Source organism: Halyomorpha halys, unplaced genomic scaffold (assembly GCF_000696795.3).
Source record: "Halyomorpha halys isolate HHAL.00 unplaced genomic scaffold, Hhal_1.1 Scaffold303.1, whole genome shotgun sequence".
Taxonomy (NCBI): domain Eukaryota; kingdom Metazoa; phylum Arthropoda; class Insecta; order Hemiptera; family Pentatomidae; genus Halyomorpha; species Halyomorpha halys.
This window is the reverse complement of record NW_027115075.1, coordinates 18,272-44,803: the sequence shown is the minus strand read 5'-3', so window position 1 is coordinate 44,803 and position 26,532 is coordinate 18,272. Positions and strand designations below refer to the sequence as shown.

Genomic DNA, 26,532 nt, shown 5'->3' with positions numbered 1-26,532 from the left:
ATCTTCTCCTCATTTATCATCCACGGTCAACTATCTCTCATAATTATAAAAGTAATATGCTTTATAATTTTTATTTATTTTTAGATTACTATATTCTTGCTTCATTTATTTATTTATGTTTTTTCCTTTTAATTCCTATTTGTCTATTTCATTTTACCATAATTTTTTTTTTTATTAATTTTCATTTCCAACCCACAGAGATATATTTAATTCTAGTGCATAATTTACCCATCAGGGGGAAAGTCTCTCTACTGATGCTCTCAGTACAGTTAACACAATTTCTATAATGTTTTTTATTGTTAATGGTTGGTATAGAAATAAAAAGACAAAAATATGGAAAACAAACATATATTACTACACTTCAACTCATGAACTACTAACCATTTGAAAATAATTATTTCATAGTTTTTATATTTTCTCAATACAGAATACAAGCAATATTTTGTTTTCAATGATTAATAGATAAATGAACAACACAAACCTTAATTCTTCATTATAAGGTTACAGTAAAGATTACTTACAGCAAATATTATAAATACATTTCAAACAATTGAGCAAACTTTTATATAACCATGGTCAAGATACTGAACTGACAGATTATGTATAGGTAACACGGCTCTCGGTAAAACATACTGTTTATAGTGCTAGCAAAATTAAAATTATCAACAAACAGAAATAAATAATTCTAAATACTTAAAATAATATTATGTACAAGGTAATTAATTTTAACAAATAATTAAAACAGCATTTGATATAAATTTACAGTCTTTTGGTATTTACATTGAACTAGATTATTAAAAATGTTAACAAATATGTGAAAGTAATAGATTAGAACCTTTTTGGGCGTATCCTACTTCCATAAGGCACAGCGTCTACAAAATGTACATTTTCCTCACTTTTGAAGTTCTTATTATCATTACCAATGGCCAATTCTTTCTCTAATTGTTTCTCATCTGTATAGCCATTTTTAAAATCACTTGAATTTTTGTTTCTCTCTTCTACCATGTCTTCATTACTGCCATATGTGTTCTCGTATATTTGTATTGACTTTTGTAATTGTACATTATTCTCAGGTTTTACAGATGTAATTTTTTCAGCATTTTTTAATTCATGAGCTAAATTTCCTCTTTGAATAGAAGTCTCTTGGTTTTGGTCATGTGGTAACACTTTTTCATTTTGAACATTATTAGCTATCAAGTTAGGTTGATAAACACTGGCATCAGATGTCATTTGTTTTTTGGGAAATTGGTCTTTTACATTTTCAACATTTTCTTTGTCTTTTCTAAAATATTCACTTTTTTGTCTTTGTTGAACTTCATTTGCAACTATGTTTTCATAAGACTCTTCTCTCTCACTGCCTGCAACATCATTGTCATCTAATAGCTCTTTATGAAATTCATTCTCAACAACACCAAAATCTTTGTTTTTAAGATCAAGTCTCAGATCCTCATAGGCACTTTGGTGACCCTGTTCTTCATAGTTGAATGATTGATATTGAGGTTGAGAAAATTGGTGCTGGTTTGTGAGCTCATGGTGCTGTGTAAGTTGCTGGTTAGAGAGTTCATGCTGGGTCAGATGCTGCTGAGCAAAATGTTGGTTCATGAGATCCTGTTGAGCAAGCTGTTGCTGAACGTATTCCTGTTGTCCATTAGTAAAAAGGTGACTAGTTTGTTTTGGAAGTAAAAACTGTACCTGCTGCTGTAGTGTAGATGGCTGTTGATAATTGAGGAGGTTGAACAGTTCCTGAGGTGTTAGTGTGTTGGAATTATCAGTTGATTGCTGGTAATGTCCATATTGACCATTCTTCTCTGCCTGCTGTTGTAGGTAGAGGTCCAATGGGACTTGACCGTTTGTTGGGTGTGAGTGAGGGTCAGTCGTTGGAGGGATTTTTAGAGAAGGGACTTCTGGATCAGGGTCTGGTGCAAAGTATGAAGATGATGCAGTATTGAATGGAGAAGCAGCTGCTGGGTCCTCTGTCACCTTTAACAGATATATAAATAAATAAATTTTCTGTTTTTAACTAAACTCAAAACATTTTTAGTTTTGGTAAATGAAATATGGAATTAAGAGGAAATTTTAATAAGATTAATATAAAATAAGGGAATTCAGTGCAAGTGCAGACAACAATTTTAACAGTCTGGCTTTAGAAGGCTATTGATGATTTAGTTTTGAAGATGAAGATTCCAAACATTGTCAATAAATATGTCATACATTCCTTCCAACAGAAAACTCTTGAAAATAATTTGTAAGTTCATTTCACAATAAAAATATTGAAAGTTCCAATGATTTGACAGTGATGATAATAAAACAGAAATTTTTTATCACGAGCTTTAGGAAACTGTAAGGAACAATTTTTCCATTATTCTAAACAAATCATACTTATTGACATTAGGAAAAAACATTTCATTAACATTATAAAAAGGGACGGAATATGGTTCACAGTTACAAATGCAAATGTAAATGTAAAGCATACCTTACCTCAAACGTTAGATATTTCAAAATGATGCAACTATTAATACTTAATCCATTAATTAACTTATTATAAACAAATGAGAAAACAGCTTCAACTTGAATGATTTATGCTCAGTTATTTTAATAACAGCTAACTCTGCATGCTATAAAGATCAATATGATTTTGATTTTTCTAATGGTGGGCCATTTAAAGAAAAGGTTTTTGTCACGTTTTCCAATGCACTTCAGCAATGTAAGATGATAGTTTTAAAAAAATCTGTTATTTCCCAAAAATGCACTTGCCCTGACTTATCTTAATAAAACTACAACTATGTAAACCATCACAAAATTTAAAGAAAGAATACAAAATTCAATACATACTTGTTAACTATATTGCTAAGAGAATCTGCCTCTTAAAAAATCATTAATCAATATCCATCTTAAACAATATATTTTCAATAAAGAAAAAAAAAGTATAAGTAAATATAATGAAGGAAAGCAAACATATTTCATTTAGTATATTGAAGGGAAAAATAGGACCTTTTTTTTCTAATTACTGCGATGAATTAATACTGCTGATCAAAACTAAACTAACTTTTGTCATGTCATAATAATCTGAATAGCTTATTTAATTGTTGCATTTTAAAAAACACTGTTGTGATATTCAATAAATATTAGAAAATATATTTATTAAAATGATTATACAGTATTATAACATTCACAGTTTGTTTTGACTAGTAATATTTATAATTATCAAAACTTGATGAAAAGTGTCAAAATCGCAAAATACAGAGAGAAGGGTAGATACTTGTCTCACAAAGGAATAACATTACAAGCATTCTGAAGCAATTCTGCAGATCTTAAGAGTGTGATTAACGTTAAACCTTTCCTAAAACTAAGTGGACTACATTATGGTTAAACAATTCTCTTGATATAAAACAGGAGGTAAATATAGGCTTAAGGAATATGCAGTAAGAAAAAATAAATAGGTATTGTTAATGTTTAACTGTTTTAAAGTTATGTACTTAACTGGCAATGGATGGAGCTAGAATTCAGCTCTGCAGAGGAACCTAGTTGGTTAAATGAAAAACTGATTTCTCAGTAGTCCGTTTAGCTGGTTAAAAGTACAATAGGTTTTACTTTTTATTGTTAAGTGTGACGAAAACAAGTAGAACTGATTTTCATGATAAGTTAGTGTTACTGAAATTCTTACTAATCAAAGTTAGTAAGGACCTTGAACCTTGGTGTTCAATGTTCCAAAATTTTTAAGAAACAATAAAGTCTAAAAGATTATGTTCTATAAATTTTTGAAATTTATAAAGTAATCAGAAAACTACTTTTTTCTATACAAAAAATATATTTTGTTATTCAAATGAAATTAAATTTCAGTGAGAGGAAAACTGTAATTTATGGTTAATATGGCTTTATTAATATTTTCGGTTGATAGTCATTAATATTACTCACTTGGTAGCCGGAAGAATGAGGGACATTTACTTTTGTTATTCCATGCCTCAATACTGCTGCTAGATCTTCTGGTTTGCTATGAATTGGTTTCTTTATGCCATCATTTTTGTACACATCCTTGATGTATCCATCAGTCTGGAAAAGATTTGGGAGGCTGGGCCTGTCTGCTGGTCCAAGATTGGGTGCAGGGATTGTATGGATGGGGCCTCTATCTTCATCCCTCAAGAATGTTGTTGGGGCGTAGAGATTATGGGGACTATTGAAGGACTCCTGGATGATGGGAGCTCTGAAAGAAGGGGCATAATTGTTCTTCCAGCCAGGGTATGTTGGTGGTGGTGGTGGTGGTGGTGGAGGTGGAGGTGGAGGTGGCTTAGGATATCTCTGATGATACAGCCTGTGATGTGGGGATCGGAACGGGGGGTACGGTGGGTATATCCTGGGTGAATGGTGCGGTGTGTGATATGGTGGATGGGAGCCGTAGTAGAGTGTTGGTGGTGGTGGGTGAGGAGGATGTGGAGGCCTGATCTTGTAGTAACCACCATGAACCACTGCCACCAGGTAGTAGAGTGCAAACACAGTCCATAATGGTCTCTGTAAAAATGGTTGAAAATATGAATTGTAATAACTAATATATCTTGGGATAGTTTACATGTAAGAAAAAAAAAACTGAAAAATAAATTCTGCTACAGCTCAACATATCAGAACAAAAAATAAATAATTTATATGATAAATTCAGTTATATTTATTTTTTCTCAGTTCTTGATAGTTCTTAGCAGTTCTCAGTGATCCAGTTTCTCTTTCTTTAAACTGTTCCAGAAATATTTTGTTTTAATGAATAAACACTTTTGCCATTGGTGTAGTGGCATCACCATGAAGGGGAATCTGTCCTTCGCTAGTTTCTGAATTCTGCTTGGTCTTCCCCAGAAAATGTTTGAGATAGAAAAACTAAGTAAAAAAAAAATTATAATTATTTTGCCAGTCAGATATCTTAGAATAAAAATACTTTAGTCATACTTATTTGTGTTTCATTGACCGCACCCCCAACCATCTTCTCCTCATTTATCATCCACGGTCAACTATCTCTCATAATTAGAATAAAAATAATTTATTGTAAACTTTGATTACAATAAATATTTGTTTTTAAATTTGTATCTGACAAATAGGTTGGTATCTATGAGAGGAGAGAGGGTTTCCTAGAACATTTTCTTAACTATACCACTGATTATTAACAATAAGAACACATTGCAAAGAAAATTCAAAAACATAGAAACTAACAAATAGTAATTAATAATCTGGGATTAACTAATATGGATTTAAAAAAAACCTTTGCAACAATATATAAATTAATATAATTCTGTCGGATTTGTTGGGAGTAAACGTTATGCTGAAATTGATTGTCTTGTTTTCCATTAAGTCCATTTAGTAATTTTAATGCTCACTGCCAGAGAGTGCTTCTTACGTTTTTCAGAATTATCAGCTGATGATAATTTGTAATTTTTATTGCATATATTTCGATGATCTAATTTTATAGATGTGAAATAACTTGTTAAATTTGTAAATATATTATTCAATTATAAAGAAAAACAATATAATTTTCTGATCCTCTTTAAAATTACTTCTTATAGTCTGTGCCTGTCGCCGGTCTTAGCATTCCTGTTAGTTACAGTACCCACGGAATTTCCTTGAACTGCGAGAAGACTATCTACGAGAAGATTGAATCAGCAATGAAGAAAAGATTGAATCATCAATGAAGAGGAGTCTCAGATTAAGTTAATCTTACAATTTAAATTTTTGTAAAAGGTGTAATGCCTTATAAATCAATATCAATTAGTCTTATTGTTCCTTTTATTCTTTGATGGGCTGAAAGCCTGTGCAAATCCCCTATTCCGAGGTATAACCCCTCCCCCAAGACCTGGGAGGTGGCAAAGCACGGTCCCCTTGGTCGACGTCCTCGCCGAGGGAAGGACTTCTGGCTCTGCAGCCTGAAGTCACCCACACCTCAACACAACCAGCCGGAATGGCCCCTCCCCATTTCTTGTTAGCCCCTGGCAGCACAGCCACTCATGTAAATACCGCCTTCAGCGGACCAAGACTATTAATCTTATAATGCCGTAAGGCAAACAAAGATATATTGTAACTAGTGTATATATTATATTTAAGTTTGTATATAATTGTAAATGTTAAAATAAATATACTTAGGAGGTAAGAAAAAAAAAAAAAAAAAAAAAAAAAAAAATCTTATTGTTCCACAGTGTCTAACCGCTCTGTCATCATGCTATTCGTATTATAATTATCGTTTTGATAAGTTCTTTTAGATAATCTAAGGAGATGTTAAGCATAGTTGGTAGGGTCATTTAATAAGCTTGCAGGATCCTTAAAACTCGTTCATCGTACGTTGTTTGCAAATAATATTGCCCTTACGTAATCCCTGAACCCTGTAATGTCATGTTTGCTAACCGGATCTCGTTGAATACGTGTTGTATCGTGGACTCCGGTGTTTAATCACGGTGTTGTGATTAAAACTAGTTTAATAATTTTCTGTGTCCAATTTTCCATCCCTTACGGTAGACACTGGGACCCTCTCACTCGGCTTGTTTTTATGTTACATTTCTTTTTTTTAAAGAAACTATTCGAGGCCGTTTTTCAATAGTGTACTTTTATGTCCCATTTCAAAAAATTCTTTTCAGTTAGAATGTAACTTCTATATTGATGAAGAAATATTTGGAATATGAAACGTAAACATTTAATACAAGTAAACAATAAGAAATTATGATTTCCGAATATTTTGATATTTTTCTACCACTATTGTTAAAAATATGTATAATACAATTACTTTTGTTTTTGTCATTATGTACTTCCCTCTTAACATCTACAAATAATTCTTTACAAAATAGATAAATTAATAAAAACAACTAAAAATAGCAGTGTCAGTAAATTCTCAATAATATTAAAACTCTACAATAAGGGGGGGGCTACGTACGTTGGCTCACCGATTTCAATGGGAGTTTGTTTTAGTGACAATATAGGACAAGAGTCCCAGCGCCCTTATCAATACGCCTTATGAACCAAGAAAAAGTATTTTATGTAATTTTGGAAATGTTTATATTATTGTATGCCACCTTTGCTCTGCATCTATTTGATGCTTATTATATAAACTTTTTTTAAAAAAAGGACAGACAAGCTCAATAAACTTGTGTAGATCGTATTGTTTACTTCAGTTATAATCCCCATCTGCGATCCCTTTCACTTAAATTAAAATTCAGTATTATGCAACCACTCCATTCTATGAGCAAACCCAAACTCAACGGATGAGGATTTGTCAACCAAAATTATTATTTTTATTAAAATTTTTATTTATTACAGTATTTTGAGCTCAAATTGTTTCAAAACACTCACGGGATATCGCTGAGTAATTTAAGACATGGAATTAATAAAAATAAGTTGTGTTGCTCGTTTAAATCAGCGCCCATACAATGAGCAGGTTATGTCACACCCGTAAACTCATTACTCTTTATTTGGCTTCACCGAAGTCGGGTAAAAGGACTTTAACCATTTTAATTATGTACTTTATGTATCTAGAGATAAACAAAGTAGCAATGTTTGTAGGTTACAGGCTGGTTTCCTTAAGGAATGATAATACTTAGCACGGTTCGTAGCATTAATCCAGAAACGCCAGGATGGATTTTACCATTTATATGACTGTTTTTCACTTTCTATTTTATTTAGTCGAATATTAAATTTTAGTATAACGTATAATATTTTTCGTAACAATATTTTTTCTGTTAGCTTTTTCGGGAGAGCTATAAACTATTATTAATTATGGTTAGTATTTAACTATGTGGCTCTTCCAAGATATCGTTGATAATGTATATATATTTATTTATGTATATTTTTTCACAATTTAAAAATTCTGAAGTCACTTAAATATGGTTAATTCTTTTTGTTTGACATTACCATAATCTCCTTTATTAGTAAAAGTATAATGGTTTATTTACGTTTAACGGCTTGTAAAGAAATAATTATTGCAATAAACCTGGTCCAAATTCATAAATGTTACTAGTTAATAATTTTGTTTTTCTCTTTTTGCATTTAAACAGAAAAAATTGAAATTCATTCATTATCTAACATTGTTTTTACACTATGTTTTACCAATATGGCTAAAAATGTCTCATTTCAAGTTTTTTGAACAGCTTAACTTCATGATCACTAATTCCGATATTTTTGGGTGATTTTTACATGATTTCACGCTCTCTATGAATCAAGTGCAATCCTGCAAAAGTGTTGTATATCCCGGTGTTTTAATGTCTACTGATCCGGTTTTAAAGTTTTCAATTATGCATATTTTGATTCCAAAATTTTACCTATGTATTACAAATTCATTACTAATTAAACGATTATACAACAAATTTTCATATTTGCTGGTGGAACTTGATTCTGTTGATTTACTGCATTTAGTTGGTGTTTATTTCCAACATATACCAATACTGAGTGAGCTAAATGTTCGCTCTGTATTGGTATTTCATTAAAATAATTATTAGATGGAAAATCTGAGTTTATAACAAGCTAAAAATTAATTATGACACCAACTGTTACTGTTGCGCAATAAATTTACAAATTTAGTTTTCAACTACGTTGTATGGTTTTCTTCAATTGTGAAAATTAATATGGATTATTTATCTTTTTTAAGGCAATCCACAGCGAAGGTTTGCCTAGTTATCAACAGGTGACCAACCTTTTCTAACCATGGTTGGGGGTCAAGTTTTTCATTTTGTGAGACCGCCACTTGATGATAAAAGTCAACTTAGGAACTCGAAGCCTTAGGATTCAAACCGACGCCGCCCGTAGATCTCGGAACGATAGACCAAGGCCTAATCATCTGAGCTCTGGACGGCCCTTCCGGAATATTTATGTTTTTAATAACCACTGAATATACGAATAAGACATTACTATTTTTTTTTCTCAAAAGAGTAAATGCATGTATAATTATTTTACTCGCTGTAGATCAAGCACTGATTAAAAATTTCAGTGAGATGGTCTGGGTTTGCCTCAACCTATGATATAACTATTAGAAAGTATTTAAGTGCCTTCGAAATTTCTTAGTTAGCAGGTTTCCGGAACTGAAATTACAGCCATTTCTTCGTTCAATCATATTTCAGTAATTGAGCGATGATGCCACATAAATCTAAATCCTGCAATTTTGGAATATTCCAGAAAGTGAAAGCTATATACTTTCCAACGATGTTATAACATGAGTTGACAGTCGCTAGCCGGCATGTTGAGTCGGCTGCCATTAGCGAAGATTCAACGAGACAATAAATATGCATGTATTTACTTATGTAATGAATTTTATACCATGTTAAAGGAACAAAATTAGGAGGAGGAACGGGTTGCTTCCTTAGTGTCATTAATTTTTTACCTCATAGTTCATCACCCTGGGCGGATTTCGTGTATCATCCTGCGTACAGGAATCGCTGATACACCAAGAAGGCTACCACAGGGATCACCGATTTTAGTGCATTTTTCTTTTATATTAGGCCGAAAAATATTAGACACGTTTCCGAGGGTATGAGACGGAAAAAAAAAATTATATAATTTTAGAAATATTTTTATAATATATAAAAATTTAGAAATATTTGTTTCTGTACCGTATGCCGTCCTTGCTCTGCATCTATTTAATGATTATTATAAATCCTTTTGAAACCCTTAAATCTCATAATATCAATATCATCATATCAATTACGAATTTTCATATAAATAAAAAATTAGAAATTTTCAGGCTTGATTAATCCTCAGTGTTATACCAATCCAACGTAATTACAACTGTTGGAAAGCTTAATTTTTGATCTTTCAGCCCATATTTATATGCTTTAGATGTTATGCCTTTATGTTGGTGAAAATCCAGTTTCAAACCAAAAAAAATTCTCAAATTTTGTTTTAAATTTCGGGTTCTAATTTGATTACGATGCTACAATTTACACCATTTCCTGCAGATAAGTTGGTTCTAAGCCCCTCCTAAGTTTCGTACAACTTAAGGTTTATTCATTTTATATAAATTCCGAAAAAAAATTGAAGGCCCCAAATAAGTCAAACATTTTGAGTTAAAAAAAAAATATATTTTGCGACTACTATAAAAATCCGTACATAAAGGTTTTTTGAGTTGCGAAAATAAAATAACAACTTTAATTCTCTATAATAAAATATTTTGTCCGACATTGCTAGGTAAGTCGTGAAAATATGAATAGCAAAAAATCATTGTCTAATGTATTAAATCAGTTAAAATTCGCATTAAATTACAAAAACCAAAAAGTCCCCCAGGCCAACACTCTTTTTTTCTCGAAAAGGTTTTAGATTCGTTTTCAGTGTCCACAAAAACAATCAAATTCAAATTTTTATATGAAAAAAAATTTTAATTGGATCCATTTCTCAACGCAGTCGGTCTAAATGTAATGTACCCATATCAGTAGTTTCTGCCGATTTTTTTATTTTAACCGGACAGGTAAAATATGAATTTTTATGAAGAAATTTATGGAGCCTTTTCTTCCATATTAAAAAATAAAGTCTTTAAGATGTTGATGTGAATAGGAAGCAGAAAATTTAGATTTCTCAATGATTAAAGCAGTTTCAAATCCTGAAAAAATTCTCAAACGTTTTATTTTTAATCTCCAGATCCGATTTGTTTACAAAGGTACAATTTGTATAAAGTTATTAAATAATAATTTTCATAAACAAATATTTTTTATTTATTAGGTAGAAACCTCGTTTGATTACCTTATTGTAACAATAATCGATATATTTGTTATAAGTCTAAGCGTTTACTTTTTTTTTTTCAGTAAAGATAAAGAAAATTTTTAAAAATCATTGGATAAAATATTGAAAAATAAATTGTATTCATTTAATATATATGACATATAATATGTTTATATTCAATTATAAAATGCTATAGTGAATGGTAGAAGCAAGTTTTAACTCTCTTTCTAATGAAGTCCAATTACAGAAAATCTAAAGCAATTATAATAATGGAGAAAAGAGATTTAATTATTCGTCCCCCAAAAAAAGCAGATAGTCTTTTTTAATTAGAATTACATCTGAATTAGACTATAAGGAGGAATCACACAGCGAGCTAGAAAGCAGAACTACTTAGAAGCGTGACTGAAGGCTGGGCACACAATGGAAAGTCAAGACCAGGTCAAGGTTTTCGGCTGTGGGTCGATGTACCTCAAGAGTAGCGGCATTTTATTCCTTCTTCTTAAAGCTTAATATTGGCTCATACAATTTATTTTAACATTATATTTTGATATTATAGTAAATATAACATTAATTAATGATAATTAGTCCTTGAAATTAAGCAAAAAAGATCACGCCGTTTTTCAATTTAAGGCGCTTTTTCAAACCCCCTAGTTTCTAACCTTGCATCCTCTTCCATTCCTGACAATCCTCCGAGGTGCCTGAAAAGAAGATGGCCACAAGACCAGCTAATATAAAATGTCAGAGTGTTACCAATGGGTAGTTTCTCTGCACGCCTGGTACACTCCAATTTAACTTAGATCAGATTTACTAAATGTACTATAATGTACAGTTGTAAATAGCAATAAATAAATATTAAAAAAAAAAAAAGCGCTTTTTAAATATTTAACTATATTAAAGATGAAGATTTTTCCCCCGTTCCGTTATAAGCAATTTCAAAATTAGTATAGGACCTCGCACCCTGGGGGTCTTAGTGGGGCTTATTGCATAGGCTTAGATTGCATTAAGACTAGTAATTCTAATCTTTTAATTTACTATTTAGGTTTGAGTTATTGACGTTGAAATCTAATTTTGGGACTGTCCCAGATGTCCGAAAGTTTATTTTGTTCAAGTAAAATCCTAAAATATATCTTAATACTTCATTCTATGCCCCATGAAATTGAAAGTATCGCAAAAAAAATATTATTTATACTATATATTATATTTTAAAATTGAGTAAATTTGCTAAAATTTGAGCCCTTATAGAGCTTTTAGTTTAATACTATCCACAATATAGTTTTTCTAAAATCATTTTTTTTTTTTTTTTTTGATAAACGAGAAATGACCGTTTTGTGAATTTATTTTGGCAAATATCCTAGAAAGATCACTATAAATTGCTTTATTTATAATTTAACAAGATTCATTCTGAACAATATAACATGTATATTGGAATAATAGTTCTTAATATATAAAACTTTTCTCAAGATGACTCATTTTCTATGAATATAGGATAATGTCAAAATAGAATAAAATATTTTTTGTTAATCTTTAGATCGATGAAAATACTTAATATCTATCGGGCATATTTCACTGACTGAATTTATATTTAAATGCTTATAATTAATTAATACTGCTTTAATAATTAAATCATAACTATTAATTAATTATTATAAGTTAATACTTGACCGTGGATTTATATAAATGAGAAGATGGTTGTGGTGTGATCAGTGAAGGAAACAAATAAGTAAAACTTATTTTTTAGCTTTCCATCCTTTCGGCCTGAATTTCAAGCCTTTATCAGGGCGACTTGGTGGAAGTCATCAAGCACAAGTGACCAAATTGCCCTTATGAAGGCTTGCAACTCCCGCCGAAACGTTGGCACTTATAAATAAGTTCGTACTTATTTGTGTTCTTCACTGACCGCACCCCAACTATCTCCTCATTTAATAATTAAGAAAATTGATAATATTTAATAATTAAGTCACATTATTAATAGAATAGTTAATAATACTAATACGTTGAATAAAAAACATTTTAATAACAATTACATTTACCAATGTAATTAAATCTATATAGTATAGATAAAACAGAAAAATATGGAGTTCAGAGGTGAATTAATTAATATCTGTTACTTCGATGTACTAGATATTCCAACACTCTTCTCCTCCTTATTTATTTAATAATTTTGTAAATTAGTGCAAAATTTATTATCTGTTTTTTTGTCCTGTCTATTAGTTGAAAGGTAAGAACACCCAGTTGCTTGTGAACTCCCATCATTACCTGATGAGGTATCTTTGCCTAAGATAGAGGCATCAGTCCTCTAATTGTGTCATTTTTTGTTATCATTAATAGAGCTTTCAAATTAATTTCTAATGACCAGATTGGCCATAGCGAGGGGACCTTATAGAAATAAAGGGAGTTTCTCAGCACAAGATGCTCTTCCCTCTGAACTAATGGACAAAACCTTCAATGTTTAGAAAACTAACTTATTTTTCTTTTAAGTTCTGAAGCCCAACCGACATTCTTGTCTCCAGTATTTAAGATAAAAAATATGTTTAAAAAAAAACCAAAACAAAAGCTTTAAACATAATTAGTGCGATACCTAGTATGAATATAAATTTTCTTCAATATTTCAATATATTATTTGAAATAAAAGAATGAAGGAGTTAAAATAGAAGTCTACTAAAAATTACATAGTCTATCAAGGGACAGCAAAACAAATAGGGAAATATTATTTGTCTCATTGATTACTGCTTATCAGGACAACAATAAGATATTAAAACACAAAAATGATTAAAGATACAATAAAATGAATAAATCAAGAGTAATTGTCAGAGGTATCCTTCTCATGAAAAATGGTGCATGACATCTCCGTCCCAAGATTTTTTTTTTATTTAATTATTTAAAGGCTCCAACCACTTATGGGTCATTATGCAAGAGACAGGATTTTGGGCTACGATTATATTGAAAAGTGAAACTATAGCAACGTGGAGACCTGTGGTAAAATTTGATTAAAGTTTATGGTAGAGCTTGGAATGATGGAGAAACTCAAAAAGTTTATCTAGGGCTTGTTTGTTATCCTGCAAGATGCAATGGAGATCCGCTGGTATATTGTATGAAGATTTAAGGGAGTTATGTGCTCGCCATTCTGTTAGAATGTGCTTAACAGTAAGTCCTTTTCCGCAAGTTTGGCATACAGGTACAGAATCGTGGGTCATAAGATAACCGTGGGTCAGACGCGAATGACCCATTCGAAGGCAAAATCAGCTCCTCTTTGCGTACATTTCTAGTTGATATCCAAGGGGAGACGTTACTTCTGATTTTCCTTAATTTGTTATGAGAAACATTTTCCGACGTTTGTCTCATTCCACTTTAATCCTCTGCTTAATGAGAGTAATGAAATCATCGGCAGGTACTCCGCGATTTGGAATTCTTTCAGAAATCGCCACCTCTGCTGCCCTATCGGCTAGTTCGTTACCCGATAATCCGCAGTGTTCAGATACCCAGGCGAAAACACTAAAATACCGTTTCTTTTGGCAGACTGTAATGAGTAATATATGTTTTTCTTTAGTGGGTTTGTTCAAAAAATATTTTTTAAGCTAAGTAGGAAAGAGTCTGTACAATTTCTGTTTTGTAGGAATCCCTAGAAATTTAATTCTCTACACTTATACAAAAATAAATAAGTAGATTCACTTATGTATTTTATTTTTTGTTTATGTTGAACAGGTACAGGTGCATTAGTGTTTTTTCGAGTTAATTTTATTTTTGATTTGGTTTAAAAGTCCTCCGAAGCTAAACCCCACAAAAATATGGTTCTCTTCAAAATTTCATAACATGTGTAAAAATATAAACTTCTTAAAGTTGTTGATGGCACAACGATACACTACTCACTTAGCACTCCTGGACCTAGACGAGAACTTAGGTAATTTTTCCTTACATATTGTCATCTAGTTCTGTGGTTTCAATGTGCTCCGTGTTTATCTGATGTTCGCTCCACAAACTGGAGAAAAATTATAGGAACAGGCATTGATCTCATTTAACTAAAGATGATTCTTCAATACGAAGCATGTGTATCGGAAAAATGGAGAACGGCCTACACCCATCAATTTTGATTCATTTTCTAGGATAAATATTGAATGTGAAAAGCGTAAATAAGCCTTTATGATTAAGTGTTTACTATCCATAAATAACCATGGTGGATTATAATCACTGAAGAAAAATAAATCAAGACAGGAATCAACTGTCCTTTTAAAGAAATTTTAAATTGCATCAGTTATATAAGGCTTTAGGTGAGGCAGACGTATCTGGTGATTTATTGTCACAGGTATTTATTAACCTGTTCCTTGGCCCTCTGTGAATGGGAAGTTTGGTTTAAGAAGTTATGTAATTTACTTTTTTTACTGGTTTGTCAGATATGGTTCTGAATAATTATAACATTGTTAAAAGTGACCCTAATTTAATGATTTATCGGGAATTATTTTTTGCTATGACCATTATAAAATTTCTAAATAATTATTTAATGGTAAAGGAGTTGAAGTTTTCTGGATTAAAACCTAAAAATATAAACAAAAAGGATCAAAAAAGGTAAGATACATTCTGAATATTTTAGACACAAATTATTAGTTTCACATATGTTAGCTCTCTGAGAGTACGTGATTGTCTTGAACGATTTCCACTCTATTAGACTGCATGAAGCTGCTAAAGGAATTTCACATAACGCCATATTCGTAGTTGCCGCGTTGCTAATTATAAGGATTATTTTTTGTTTTGGAACAATTATAAACAGTGATTGTGGCATTCAAAAATTTGATATTAGCTTGCAGTAATAACTTAATAGCTCTTAAAGCAATATATTTCAATGTGTTCAATACTGTGTATACTTTATGCTTGACAGCACCTTAATAAACTTGAGGTCTTGAGGCATTCTTGGTCAGTTGGAGATTCGCTTCTTATGTAACTGATCACTTCCATTTTCTGATATTTTGTCTGATATGCCTTATTTCAATTGCTTAACCAGATTAATTCTAATTTTTTTACATAATATTTTTAATATTGCTATAAACTTCCAGTTCTTAAGCTACTCTATGAATTTTGTAAATAAAGAGTCATTCAGCAGAGATATCACAGGAAACAATTATGCTGAAGGAGACTACTCATCAAGGTGCAGTCCTAGAGGAAGTGAAAGAAAATAGAAAAAAAAAAAAAAGAAAGAGGTAGAAGCCCATATCAGCTCGCTGATAGTAGAGAGATCAACTTTCGCCGAACGGGAAGAACAAACTGGAGTAACCAGTTCTGTCCCTCCTTTCTCCACAATTAATTATACTCCATCTGTTTGGGTCCCCCGAGGGTAGCTGACATTTCAAAGGTAAAAGTTTTGGCAACACTTAGTTTTCAGTTTCTTTTCTCGGTATATTTGTTATTTCACTTTTTGGTTTTAGCCAGATTCGTGTTCCAGTTACTAATATATAAAATTAATATTATTACTGAACATAAACACCTTGGCAGTTGTGATCAGAATTACGAATAAAACAATAACACTATCACAAACAGGCCGAGTATTATAAACGTTTGTCGAGAATCAAGTTGAAAAATTCAAATATACATTGAATTATGTCATTCAGGACATTTGTACAGGCGATTAGATAAACCTGCAAGTATTATTTAAACTAGTTAGAGGTTTACATAAATATATAAGACAGTCAATTGAAAATATATTAAATTTTACTTTGTTTATGTTATATATATCTATATGTGACCTGGGCTCCAGCAGGTTACATGAAAGTAAGGAGGTTAAGATGGGCGGGACATGTGGCTCGAAGAGATCACTCAAGACGTATCTACACAACAACGAATGCCAGCTGGCAAGAGACCACGTGGGTGGACAAAATCAGATGTATAGACAGAATCGAAAAATGCATTTAGCTTATTATGATATATATAATTCATAAATAAATATTTAATATAATTGTTAAAAATAACAAAATAAATATATTAATAAATTTTTATTCGAGATGAGACAAGGAAAGATGTTTAACATACGTTGTTAACTACATACTGCATAGATTTTATTTGAAAAGGATTATTTCTTTGTCAATGTTGAGACAGGTGGGTTTAATAAGAAGAAATTTGTTTATGATTCACCAGATTTGTTGTATTTTAATATATGAATACATGTTTTTTTATAGGAATTGTGTGCTGGTATAACTATTCATTTTGTAAGCGATAGTTCTTATGTTTATTATTACATATCAAATATACACTGCATAGATCTAATGCAGAGAAATACATAAATAAAAAACAAAATATTCATAATACCATAAGAATGGTACCTACCACAAAAATCTTTTATAACGTCAAGATTTTAAATCGGATTGAAAAAAGGTACCGCTTAAATTATTCAATTATATAATTTTATATATATTCATATTATTAATATTTATTTATTATTTAAATCATATGGTTTTAAATTCAATTTGTGGGAGAAATTATAATAAGATCAATAATGTTAATTTATGAATTAAATGATTACTCATCATTTTAGTATAATCCTTATTTAGGATTTTTATCAAAATTTATTGGTGTTTCTGAAAATTTAAATATATTAGTGTTTCCGTCAGGTTGGATTTTTACTAAAATTTATTTGAACTTCAAATTATATCAGTATATATAATTTAGTCCTCGCGAGATTTTCTTAGGAAATACATCGCGCATTTCATGACGTGGTTTTCATAGAGTGTGTTCGTCACACCCACGCCTATTTTTGTGAGTGCCGACCATAGGCTAACGATCCTCACAAATGGCCGAGGGGAGGCTATGACTGAGTATTGTATAGTTATATGCTTGAAAAAATCCCGGATAAGGCCGGAGACTCGAACTCAAAACCTTTGGATTGGCAGACAGGCCCATTACTGTCACCCCTTAGTCATCTTTACCTCGTATTAAATATTTTAATATATTATACAACTTCCACCTTCTTACTTCATTATGCTACCAACTCGCTGTTTGTTATAATTCCTTCTTTGAGTTCTATTTGATTTGCTTTGACTAAATCCAGTTTTACTTCCCTTCTTTTTAACGCAAGTTTAAGTTATTTTCATTTTGAACTCGTTTTACAAGAGTTGTGAAATCTCACACAAAATTCAATTCCACGTGGCCACGCGAGGATAAAAAAAAATCTACTTTTCTCAAGAGTGACTAATTTTATTTAGTTTACTGAGCTAATACTAGATATTTATTTCTGTGCTTTTGTTTTCTAATGTTCTCAGCCATCTCTTTTTAAATGGAACACTGTTTTTCCTGAACCATTCACGTAAATTAAAGCTTCACTTGATTATCGTATATATGAAACAATAAACAAGTTTCTGTTGATCCAATGATAATTTTCAATAACGACCTTAACCGAATTACTTTAAATGAAATAATGATAAAAAAAAAAATGGGAGTTACTTGTAGCTCTAGTTGCTGAGGAAACACGTAAGTAATACGTATTTTTTTATATAAACAAATTTATTAAAGTGAATGTGCCCACAGATTTACTTATTGTATTTATTATTTGTACAATTGTAAATTACATTAAATAAAAAAAAAGAAAAAATGTGGAGGTGATGAAGCCAGTAGTTCCTAAGGAGGTTGGAGACACCACCCCTGGCTAATGCCACGCATAACTCATCTTTTCTTAATGATAATGAAGCAATTTAACTCTTGCTGTTCTAGGTTTGTAGGTCCGTAGTTAAGAATGAAGGGAGCGTTCCACTGGGTGAGTTATGGTTTTACCGACCGAGTAATTTCTCCACAACATTTTACAAATGCAATTGTTTAAATTTGAGCATCCTCTCCAATTTTGAATTTTTCCTTCCTTTCCTCTTTGTATAACGTATTTGGCATTATCGACATAATTATGCTGGGAATGTACTAGTGAACCATATAAATTATTTTATTTTTAAAATGTATTTTACTTAAGTCAGGAAGGAAGGGAGGAGAGGTAAATATTGATCACAAACTAAAATTTAAACTTGGGCCAACTCCTCTGGGAGAAAGTGGAAGAGGAGAGCGGATTACTATTATGGGCCATCTATAGCTGAGGGAGTCTACTTTTATTTCTGTGGTGGTCACAAGAAATTAAAACTTGACCCCTACCATGGTAAGATAAAGTGATGCCTTGTAAATAACCTCACCGTATATCAGAAATGACCAGGACGGAGGTAATAATAAAAAATGAGAAGAATGAAGAAAAAGATCACAAATAGCTTACGCTGAAATCTAGCTGTATAAGCTATATTTTTATGGCTGAAGTTTAGTGAAAATAAAAAAATTAAGTTTGGAGTTAAGTATCTTTTAACGGATGCACACCACATCAGTGCTATTTCCTTATAGCAAGGTTAAATCAACCTTCCTGAAATACTTGTAGCGCAGTCAACTATTACTCGACAATTATTATCAAGAACAATCATCACTTGAAGAGAAAGCTTTTGCCTTAGTGCTATTGTAATTAAACACGTTATTTGGCTTTCACCAACTCAGATTACTGTTCCAAGGATTTCCACTTCGGTGTCTTGATATAGATCTAGTGATGGTATTTTTTTTATTATTAAGTTTTAATGTTTTATTTACTTTAATATAAATATGATCAGACTCGCCGATTCAATTTTCAGTCACTAGGACACGGAAGGAGTCTACCTCCAGTAGTTCGGGCTGGCCAATACGACTTAGGCCAGTCAGTCATGCTTCTGGTTCGGCGGAAATTTGCGAGGGAATTACATCATTATATATCATTTTATCTATTTTCCCTGAAGTTAAGACGTTAATGAGTGCCTTTTTCGGTTTTTATATGTTTTTTTTCCTATTATAAGATCCAATATATTAAATTAATTAATTAAGTGTCATATTCCAAGTTGCATGAACATAACATAAAAATGAAACTTTGTTTTTGTTTTTAATATTGATGTAAAATATTTTTGTTATTAAAATCATAGTAAAAAACAAACAAAAAAAACGATGAAAAACCAAATAGCTATATTTCCTGTAAAATTCATTAATGACTAAAGAATCAATTCATGTACTGCAAAATCATTCATTGATTTTATTTTTATATTTATACATCTCTCCTCACAGAGTTAAACCTTTACTTCTACATTTCTGGTTTGGTTCTACACGTTCGTCCGACGTATAAGGTCTTCGTCAGGGTAATTTTAATCCGTCTGGTCAGAAATAAAAGTTGATATTATGAGCCACAACTGTGATTAGCAACCGTAACTCCTACATCCTCGTTTGGTTTCAACTGGTGCTTAGCATGTGAGAACTTGTGATTTCGAGTACATAGACAACTTCACATTCAAAAGAGTTAACAATCATTTTTAACATCCGTTTCAGTATTGTATTTCCTCTGACATTACTTTGTTTTGTGTGGATTAATAGTTTGTTTTTTTCCCGGAGTCTTGGCTTTCAATACAACTCAACGCTGAGTACACACTAATTAATGACTGAAATAATAGTAAAACCCATCAGTCATGCTGCATGGAACATCTATAACAGTTACAGTAAGCATATTTGAAATCTGCATCATTCTATTGAAGATGAATTGAGTGGATTAGATTAGATCACAAACCAAAATTGAAAATTGGTCTTACTCCTCTAATTGAATGTGGAAGTGACGAACAGACTACTATTTTTGTCGTAGCTGAGTGAGCTGAGGCAGTTGTTGCAACCGCGGAAATGCCGCAGCAGCGGTTCGAATCCTATTGGGGGATCGAATTTTATTTCCGTGGCGGTCCCACGAAATGAAAACACCCCCACCATGGTTAGAATAAGTGGGTATCCTGTAGATAACCCTTCTACCTCTCCCCCTCCCCTTCCTCCGTATGTCAAAAATGACCTAGACGGAGGTAATTAAAAAAAAATAAAGAAAAGAAAAGTAGTCCTCAAGGTCCTACTACTAGTGGACTGGTGAACCGCTAGTTATAGATTGTGACTTCCTTATTACCGTAGTCTAGGTGACACCACTAATTGCTGCTAATGTGGAAACTTAACTCAGAAAATAAATGGATAGTTTTTTAGTTATTTGCTGACCTATTTATTTTTGGATCATGGAAAGACACTAGGGGCAAAGTAGCTCATGTTTATGGTATATGATTTAATATTGTCAGACTGTCCATTAATCTTATATCTTAGACACAAAGGATAGTGGGAAACTGTTTGGTCACTCCATGGTTAATGTCAAGGTGCCTGGGACAGGGATGACTCAAGGTTCAGTGCTATGCGGTGATTGAACTACTCTATGGCATTCAAAAGAGCTTTCTCACTGCTGACGTAAAGTAGCACACAGTCTTCATATGAAATTTTCGTAATAGATTAAAATAAATTGTTGACGCGGTAGATCATTATTATAATCTAATGAACTTTATTATTTACTGTTTCCGTTTGTTATATAAAAATTGTGATATTTGTTGAATACGTGCTATACATCACAGTTAAAGCATTTTTTATATTTTTTTAAAATTTGTAATTATTATTTATTAAAAGAAGTTTTATGAGTGTTTTATTAGGTTCAAGTTTTCTTCAAACGGTTCACTCTGACTTTGACCGTCAAAACAGGTATGAACTCTGTCTCATTAATTTTCATTTTATTTTATTCTTATCCCTTTCCATCTCTTAATTTGTACTTTCTTCAATATTTCTTCTCTTTATCTGTTACTATTACCGTTTTCATTTATTGTTTATAACCTTTAATTTTTCTTATTACATTTAACGTTCTATTCTATACCCGTGTTATTTTCCACTAAAAGTTTTTTTTTAACTATGTCAAGTGTTTGTATCTTTTTTAGCCCTGACGAATCCCTGCAACGTGGGGCGAAATGTTGGCTCTAATAAGTACACCAATTTACTATTTGAGTTTTAATTGACCGCACCCGGACCAAATTCCATTTGTTATTTATTTAATTATAGAATATTTTTATACACTTGGTTATATTATCTTGGTAATCTTATTTTCAAATTTTAATTATTTTCGATTAATTCAATAAAGTGCTTGTGAAAAAACTATTTTATAATGATAAGAAGATGGTTGACCTTGGATAATATATATGAGGAGAAGACGGTTGATATGCGGTCTGAATATAACACAAATAAATTGAAATAACTTATTTTAATAAATAAGTTATTTTTAATAATTTTTAAAAATAAAAGTTATTATTAAAACAACTAAAAAAGTTACTATTAAAAATAAAAGTTATTTGTGTTATATTCTGACCGCACCCCCTAACCATCTTTTCCTCATATAAAATCTATTTTAAAGCGATTTTTGTTCTAAAGCTTCAAACATTGTTGAGTGAATTATATTTTCAATGATTCAGAAAAATATAGGGTGGCAATAAGTAACATCGAATTCTGTATTTATTTAAAAGTATTTACACACTAAAGATGATATTTTTGATAACACATCTGCGAGGGGTTAGCCGAAAATTTTACCTCTGTCTCTAAAACAGAATGTGTCTTATTGATTATCTTTAGAATTATGTTTTCTTGTAAAATTTAGATGAAATCAATTTATTTTAGACTAGGAAAATGTGTTATGTAGCCCCAATGGAATCCTTTATGAAGGGTCGAAACGTTAATGAAACCAATTTTTGAAAACTTATAATTTGTGTATTATATTAACTTATTGATTGATGCCAAATCAAATTCTCAAGCTTTGTTTATCTTGCCTCTTCAGGATATTACCTAAAACTTTTTTATAACAGAAATTTGGTCATATAACCTTTGTATTAATTATCGGCCCAGGTAATTTCTTAGGTCAAATCTGACAACTTTTAAATCGACAAGATATTATTTCATCTGGTATATTTAAAATATTAGATGAAATAATTGATAAATTAATAGTAATAAAATTGTAGATAAATTATTTAATATACAAAATCGAATACATATTTATATGAGCCCAATAATATAATAGATATCTAAGAAACAGAATGCCCTTGCGTATTGTGGTGTGTTTGAAAGCACGAAAACTAGAATCAAAATTTATATAACTATATTGCAAACATGCCTATTTTATATCCTTTATACATTATATTCTGGCAACAAGTCCATATATTTTTTTTTGCTTTTTAAATCAATTAATCAGAAAATGAATGTAAAAAACCATATCTCATAATTAATCGCTAAGGAAAAGGTGGAGTTGTCCCATACACATTTCCAAATACATTGTTGTGCAATCGAGCAATCATTAAAAAATTAAATGAAACAATACCGAGTAAAAGTTACACTAAATTAATTATGATGAAAATGGATAAAAACGAAGAATATGCTTCTAAAAAGCACCGAAAGTCTGCGTAAAGAAAAAAAAATCAAACCAAAGTCCAAGATGAAGCAATTTAGTTGACGATATCCTTCTAAGGATTTTAATCCTTGTTATTCTAGCCTAGCAAGATTTTTTCTTACTTTTTATCAGGTCATTTCTGACTTACCGGGAACCATCATATTGGTAATAAATGAGTTAATAAATAGTGAGTTTATAGATAGAATATTGTCAATGCATAAAAAATAAAATTATTGCTCTCAAAAAGCCGGAAAAAATAACCTAGTAAAAAAAACAGCTAGGAAAAAAAAAGGTAAATATTGTTACAAATACTTTCAGGAGTCTTATGTATGAAATTAGATTTTAATAATGTGACAGGTAAAGGGAAAATCTGGAATGTTACAAAAATGTGGATTACTCATAAATATGTTTTATATTAAATATTTTGGGTTTAATATGGTCCAATAATTTAATGGCTGAAAATGAATTATAAAAGAAACAAAAAAAGTTGCTCATAATGAAATTATTATTTTCTATTGAAAATATTTTTTACTTTTCCAATTCTATCTTATGTAATGAAACTATTTTGCAAGTCGATTATATTATTTTAAATTTAATATTACTAAATTTGTTTTAATAAATAATTTAATTTCTATCCATTTTAGTCTCAAAACATTTTATTTTTATATAAGTCCGACGTTTCGGCCAATCCGGCCATCCTCAGGGACAATCTACTACAAAACAGCTTTTATTACATGTATGATCCTCAGAAACAATATTACAAGAATATTAATATTATTTCCCATTAGCATTTTTCTACTTCTAGAAATCTATCAAGGACAAAGGCATATCATATACTACCTTGTGGGTCATTTGTTTTTGAAGGAAGAACATACGTTATACTGAATTTTGAAAAATATATCTCGCTCTTAAGCTTTATTTTTGGCACATCTGACAAACAAAAAAATAAAATTAAAAAAATAAATAAATAAAATTTATTATTTATTTAAAAAAAATTTACCAGTCTCAAGAAAGAGTTTAAGATTATAAATTATTAAATTGTTTTTGTGCTCGATTTGAGTAATATTTTTTTGTGAAAAGCACAAAGTTAAAATTTTAGTCTTTACCTATTTTTTTCCTAGACCTGCATCATTATAATATTTTTTCAATCCGTTTATGACCAGCAGTTATACAAGAATGTGAGGTCAATATTTATATATCTCAGCGATGGGTGTGCCACAGGAGGGTATTCAGACCCCACCCACGGCTGATATAACAGAATATAGAAATCACAGGAAATAAGTTGCAGCCAGACTGGAACCAGAGCTGAGTTAGGTGTCAGATGTCTTATGCACTTAGCCACACAATCCTGCTTTTTTAAGATAAACGATAACTTGTTTGATAACTGACTGAAGATTATTTCTTATAACTTGTGTGAATTACTTGTATTGGACAATTATTCAATTTTAAACACAGGGGTAACGATTGACGTGAATGTAGCCAAAATATAGTTGATTTTACAAATTCCATACAAATATATCATTAACTCTTAAGAAGTTATATATATCATAAAGTCGAGCGTGATTCTGACCAAATCTACTCCCTGCACAAAAGTTGGTCTAGTAACAGTACCTATTTATTTGTTTATATCGTGCAGTGATCTTCTAAGTGATACATTAATACATTTTATTTTAGTATTACTTTTCCCACACCCAGTAAACAACAACATGGATTAATTGTTCTGGCGTCAAGGTTTTTACTTACTTAGATATCAGTCGGTGGGAAGCTCATGCAGAATTTCAAAATATATTCAGTCCCAGTCACATACTTTCACCTACAGGTTGTAATATAATGTAGAAAGTGCATTCCGACATCCCAACCGTAATTTATATTTTACATCTCACTTTCAATTTAATGGAAGAATTTAAATTGCTATAATTTTATAGAAAGGAGATAACGACACGACAACCGACCTAATAGCTATGATGCTCTTCAACAAAAGACATATTTTAAAAATAATGGACTACTTCCTGAAATTTTTTTAATTAATTTTTTTTATCGTTCTAGCGACTCCGAAAAATACAAACTAGGAAACCACGGAGAAGACAAAAATGTTTACAATTTAATAAAGATAATATTTTTTTTTCTTCAGCTTTCTTAAACAGCCTGGTATGCTCACACCTTTCTCGTGGTATTTCGAATTCTTGAAGATTACTGACCACCCGGAATGGGTGTGGCAAGAAGCCACCTGGCCGAAGCTACTCGAGCATACCCTACCGCTGCCGGGTTCTTGCGCCATGTACGCGTACGTATAGATTCAAGATATTAATCCACTCATAACTACTTTAGAATATTCTTTTCTGATTTGCAGTATGTCCGTCAATATTATGTATTCCGTACATAGACTTCCTTTCCGATTATTTTCGAGGCCATGGTTTTGTACATACATTGATGGACTGCTGTTAACCCCATATTTATTAGACTCTTTTTTCTTTAATATAGTGTCTTAGACGTATATTTTAACCCTGCAAGTTGTTATTTAGAGACGTAGCAAGTATAAAATCATAACGGAGGGGGGGGGGGAGGGAAATTTTCAAGAGACCACAGACTTAGGAAGTCACTTCACACTCTTTAAATCTTAATTTTAATAACTCGTGGAAAGCTGAATTAGTTGTATATAAGTGCTTTGCTTAAAAGAGCAATAGAGATTATAATTCTGATTACAAAGAGTAAAGTAACTTTGATTTTCATGTAGATGGGTAAGAGGTACTCTTATAGAACATTCGAATATTCATAACGTTCAGGTATGAATTGTTATTATTGTTTTATATACAAGTTTCATCGTTTTACTTCTTTTCACATATTATTGTTTTATTATTTCATCTTAAACTGTTTAAACGAAATCAGATTTGAAAGCTGTTCACTTTCATCTATTGTTCTTGTGATTGACCTCTGACCATCTACAATTTTTTTAATCATTTTTCAAGTAAGACATTCATTTAACACTTTTACATCCTGAATCCCACTAGAAAAAATATTTAAAAGCACTTTTTTAATATATATTTTCTTTTATTTTAACTTAAATAAGCATTATATAATGTATAAAATGTAGTATTTAACCAAATAAAGTTAAATCCATATTTTTTGTTGAACATTATCGAGACCAGTGTAAGCTACTGAATTTATGTATGCAATTATTTGATAAATGAATGGCTTAAAAAAAGCCATTTAAAAAGCCAGTTAAAAAAACTGAATTACTGAATGAATACTCAAGAATGTTATTATATATCACCGCATATTTTATAGAACATTTGACAACTTGAAATAGTAAAAAATAATGTAAAACTATTTTTTTTTAAATAAAAAAACCTTTTGAACATTATTTTATTTTATTTTTTATTTATTTTATTCATAGTTATACTATTATATGAAAATATTATAGTTCATAGTTTTACATTATTTAAAAAATTTCATCCGATATGGTCCAACCTGATGACATCTATCGGTCGGTGCCAAAATTACACAAAAATGATAGACATATGTAAAATGTAAATATTACAGTTTAGACTATTACGATTTTAAGAGTTTTTTTTTTTTTTTTT

At 30.9% G+C, this 26,532-nt stretch overlaps 1 protein-coding gene across 2 annotated transcripts in view; it reads right to left on the bottom strand.

Annotated features, from left to right (window-relative positions):
- Positions 1 to 332: 332 nt before the first annotated feature.
- The window catches only part of LOC106680998 (involucrin), a 30,629-nt gene continuing 4,429 nt past the window's right edge, over positions 333 to 26,532 (bottom strand). For both annotated transcript variants that reach the window (XM_014421087.2, XM_024360471.2), the window contains exons 2-3: positions 3,916 to 4,506; positions 333 to 1,980 (exon numbers count right to left, since the gene is read on the bottom strand). In XM_014421087.2, coding sequence (XP_014276573.1) covers positions 829 to 1,980; positions 3,916 to 4,506 — 1,743 coding nt within the window. In that variant the 3' untranslated portion in view covers positions 333 to 828. The remainder of the gene's footprint in view (positions 1,981 to 3,915; positions 4,507 to 26,532) is intronic.